The 4,119-nt window shown below is 58.2% G+C and overlaps 1 protein-coding gene across 1 annotated transcript; it reads left to right on the forward strand.

Annotated features, from left to right (window-relative positions):
• Positions 1-614: 614 nt before the first annotated feature.
• LOC125540944 (transcription factor bHLH147-like) lies at positions 615-1,699 on the forward strand. Its single transcript, XM_048704462.1, has one exon. The coding sequence runs from the start codon at positions 808-810 to the stop codon at positions 1,390-1,392; it is 585 nt and encodes a 194-aa protein (XP_048560419.1). The 5' UTR covers positions 615-807; the 3' UTR covers positions 1,393-1,699.
• The last annotated feature ends 2,420 nt before the right edge of the window (positions 1,700-4,119 follow it).

The following is a 4,119-nucleotide window of genomic DNA, read 5'->3' on the forward strand; positions in this document are numbered from 1 at the left end:
TTCCCCTCTCCCTACGGTGGAGCGTTCACTGGTGTACGTATATACGGCCGTAGGTGCTGCATGATGGGACGATACGTACAACGGAGGTAGTAGGTGGCATAGCATAGCACAGCACAGCAGGGGCAGAATGCGCGTGCGTGCCTACACGGTGGCGCATGCGCATGTGAGCACCCCTGGCACCATGTTAGCAGCGCCCATGAGGGGCCGAACATGGCATGTAGGAAAGCTATCCCTCATGCCTCCTCATGCCGCCTAATCATGCCCACCGCCCGGCTGGCCCGGCTCACTCCCTCCCTCGCTCACGTACGGCCGGCCCTCCGCCGTCACCCCCACCCCACCGGCGACGAGCTCCACGGCAAAACCTACGGGCTACGGACGTGTACACGTCGCCTGCGGGCGTCCAAGGGCTGGTGATCTAGGTCTACATGCAGCGCCTACGGTCGTTTACGTACGTGGGGTGGTGGCCGGTGGCTGAGCGTGGATTGGTCTGGCGGAGACGAGGCCACGTAGGCCGTTGATTTCTATCGCCCATGCGAGGACAAGAAAACAACAAAACAAATGGGAGCAGAGTACATCCGTCCATCCAGCGATAAAAACCAGCGGCCCGGAATCTTGCTCGCTCGCAAGTTAACTCCGTCCCTCGCTCCGCTTTCTATATATCCCGGCAGCGGCAGCGCAGCTCCCTCCCACTCATCCTCCTCTGCATCTGACTCGCAAAGCCGTCGTCCATCGGCTAGCGCACCGCACAGCGCGCGCGCAACAACACAGCCGGCCGGCCGCCCCAGCTCGCTCTCTCTCCCGGCCGCGATGGCGCCCTCCTCCTCCACCTCCACCACGGCTGCGGCGGCGGCGGACGAGAGGGACCGCAAGCGCAAGCGCGGGGCCGGCGGCGAGGCGGAGGCGGAGAGGGCGCCCAAGTGGCGGTCGCGGCGGGAGCACGAGATCTACTCCACCAGGCTGCTCGACGCGCTGCGCCTCGTGCGCGCCGGGGGCGGCGTAGCCCCGTCGCCGGCGCGCCAGGTGCGCGACGCGGCCGACCGCGCGCTCGCCGTCGCCGCCCGCGGCCGCTCCCGCTGGAGCCGCGCCATCCTCGCCTCCCGCCGCGCACACCGCGTCCACCGCGTGCGCCTCCACGCCCCGGCACCGTCCCCTGCACCTGCCCTGCCACATCGCGCTTCGCCGGGCGCGTCCTCCTCCGGCTCGACCTCGGCACAGGCACCAGCGCTGGCGAGGAAGGCGAAGGCGCTGGGGCGGCTGGTGCCGGGGTGCAGGAAGCTGCCGTTCCCAGCGCTCCTCTCCGAGGCGTCCGACTACATCGCCGCGCTGGAGATGCAGGTGCGCGCCATGGCCGCGCTCGCGCAGGCCCTCTCCGCCGTCTCCCCGCCGCCGTGATCCATCCATCCATCCATCCGGCCGCCCCAACCCCAACACCCCCCGCGAAGTTCCCCGCCTCAGCGACGCGCGTCGGCGCATGTACATTTCCCTCCCCGTGCCGTGCCGCTCCAGTGTGTGACGACGAACCGACGCCACGCCACGCCACGCCGGCGATTGTCAACCCGGCCGGCCGCGTGCATGCTAGGAAGAAGAAGAAGAAGAAACAGTAGCCGTTCATTTGTACTTAGATTCTTGTTAGCGTCTTGGTTTGTGGGTGTGTCCGCTAAGCTAAATCCGTAAATGCATGAGATTTTTCCGTACCATCTTTCCGGAGTGTTGCCTTCTCATCAGCAAGCACAAAAGATCGCCGTTTTCTTTGACAAATGTTGGTGCCAGTGCCTTGCTTTGACAAGCAAAGTGCAATGTTAATTTAATTAATTAATTTATTTTTGTTTGTCAGAAGGACAAGTGCAATGTTAATAATCTCTGACAAGTTCGCAAGATTTTTCAAATCTTTTCCCTTATCCTAATCGAGACAAACGGGATCGAGCTTTGTACGGTGCGGTGGCCGGCCGGCCGCCCGTAACGACGAACGGGCCACGCGATGATAATTCCCCATGTGGGAGGATTAAATAACACGTGACCCCTCTGCGCGGCCGGGCCCGGCGGCAGGCACACATGGCGCGGGGCCGAGGCCGCCTGTCAGGTGTCGCGCGCGCTTTTCTCCCCAGGCTCCAGTAAACCTGTACGTACATTTCCGTAGAAATACAGACGTTCGATGTAGAGATACGTTGAGGCATACCGCCGGGCTACGCGACAAGGGCAGCTCGCAGGGGGCCCACAACGTGCGCCGGGCGGGCCCGCCGGGGCAGCCGCACATGCGGCGTGGTGGCTTCGCTGTCGCGCGGGTCCCCCGGGGCCCTCTCTACGGCCCGCCGGCCAGTGCTACGGCCGGCTGCGCCTCACGTGGCCCGTACGCGTGGTAGGGATGGACGGCCCTCGCCGTGCGATTGGTCGCGCGCATACGACGGCATACATGGCTGGCTTCCCGCCGAGAGCGGGCCGCGTGCGTGCCATGCGCGACAGGCCGTGTGCGCGGCACAGTGCGCGCGCGTACGTCTGGCATGCTCACCGCGTACTTGCGTGACAAGAGAGACGCACAGATGTAGATCGATCGCCCATCGCGCGTTTGTCAACTAGTCGTACGTAACGTACGTACCACACATGGGTGATGGATGTTGATGCATGTTTTTGAAACCTGCTCGCCGTTGGGATCCGCGCCTAGTGCACGGTTTGTTCAGGCAAGGTAATTATCACTAGTTTTTACCAGTTACTCTTACTATTAGGTTATCTGACAACGTTAGTACAGTAGATCCCTGGAAGAAAAAATATCAAGTGTAGTACCGCTAGCTTCTACTACTAGCTCTGGCGTCGGTCGGTGTGGTGCGGTACGTGTGAGAGATGATGGATATGTGTCGCGACTCGTTCAACACATACGTACGGTTCGTGCAGCTGCCTGGCTCCCTCCCGAGTTATTTCGACGGAGATTCCGGTCTTCGGTCGCCGGAGTGAGCAGTCGTCACCGGTCTCCGGTAGCGGGGTGAGCAGTCGTCATGTCCGTATTTCTTGAAGCTCGATGCCTCGATCAGCGCAAGCTTCTTGTAGAGAGCACACGTACGCGCAATTCAAAAGCGTGTGTGACGAGTGACAGCGACCAGCAAACAACCGTCCAGACCGTTTTTGCTGCCTAGCTATAGTAGCTAGCTTTCCGTCTTAATCTCCCTTCCACAGTGCCAACATGGCAACATAACAATTCAGGCAAACTATCCTATGCATCTTCTCATGCCGAAGCAAATAGTGCAGCCATTAGGAACACCGAACACATGCCGTGAGGAGGTAAGCGACATGCTGGCAGAGCTGCTTGTAAGTCGTGCTGTATTCTCTTCCATTCCTCCCTCGCAAAAAAAAAGTATTCTCTTCCATTCTTGATATACAAGGCATACACGATTCTCTTATGTGTTCTTCAAAAAATATATGAGGAGGTACATGGTCCACACGCCGATCATGCCAGGTTGCTCTTTCTCACGCGCTTAATGGCATGAGGTGCTCTCGTGGAACCGGTCCACCACACGGCCTTTGGTTGTCGAAGAAGAGTTCGTCGAGTGGTGACACCATGCCATCCTCTTCCAGTGATGAGAAGGGCACCATACCGGTGATCGTGTTGGTGGCATGGTGGATCAAAGGCACCATAACACGATCATCTTCGACATTGAGGAGTGAAGCATAGTTGGTCCCTGAACTATTTTAGTGGTGTCACATAGGTGCTTGAACTGTAACAAGTGTGTCCTGCTAGGCAAAATACATGCCCTGGAGTTATTCTAGCGTTGAACTGGTCAGTCCTGGTTTGGTTGTAGGGGTCATCCAGGATGGGTTGAGACGGTACCCAAAGAAAACAGTTGTTTGGTTATAATGCACTCGAATGGTTCCAACCAAAAAAAATAGGAATATGCTTTGAAGATATTGAACCATCCCACCCTAGAAATCAGTTGAACCGCGCGGCCCAGTCCCTGTTTGGCTCCTCACATGATTATTTTATATGTCATGATGTCTCTGTGTCTTGTGATTATTTTATGTGAGGACCACATCCAAACAACCTTTATCCCCTCAACAAAACAGGAAATGGGTTGATCCCACTGATCTTAACCAAACACGAAAACTGATCCATCCCATTCATAAAATCTGGAT

This window comes from Triticum urartu, chromosome 2 (genome assembly GCF_003073215.2).
Source record: "Triticum urartu cultivar G1812 chromosome 2, Tu2.1, whole genome shotgun sequence".
Taxonomy (NCBI): Eukaryota; Viridiplantae; Streptophyta; class Magnoliopsida; order Poales; family Poaceae; genus Triticum; species Triticum urartu.

Bases quoted from the DNA above. Each gene is read 5' to 3' on its own strand.
- LOC125540944 (XM_048704462.1), top strand. From the start codon at position 808: ATGGCGCCCTCCTCCTCCACCTCCACCACGGCTGCGGCGGCGGCGGAC.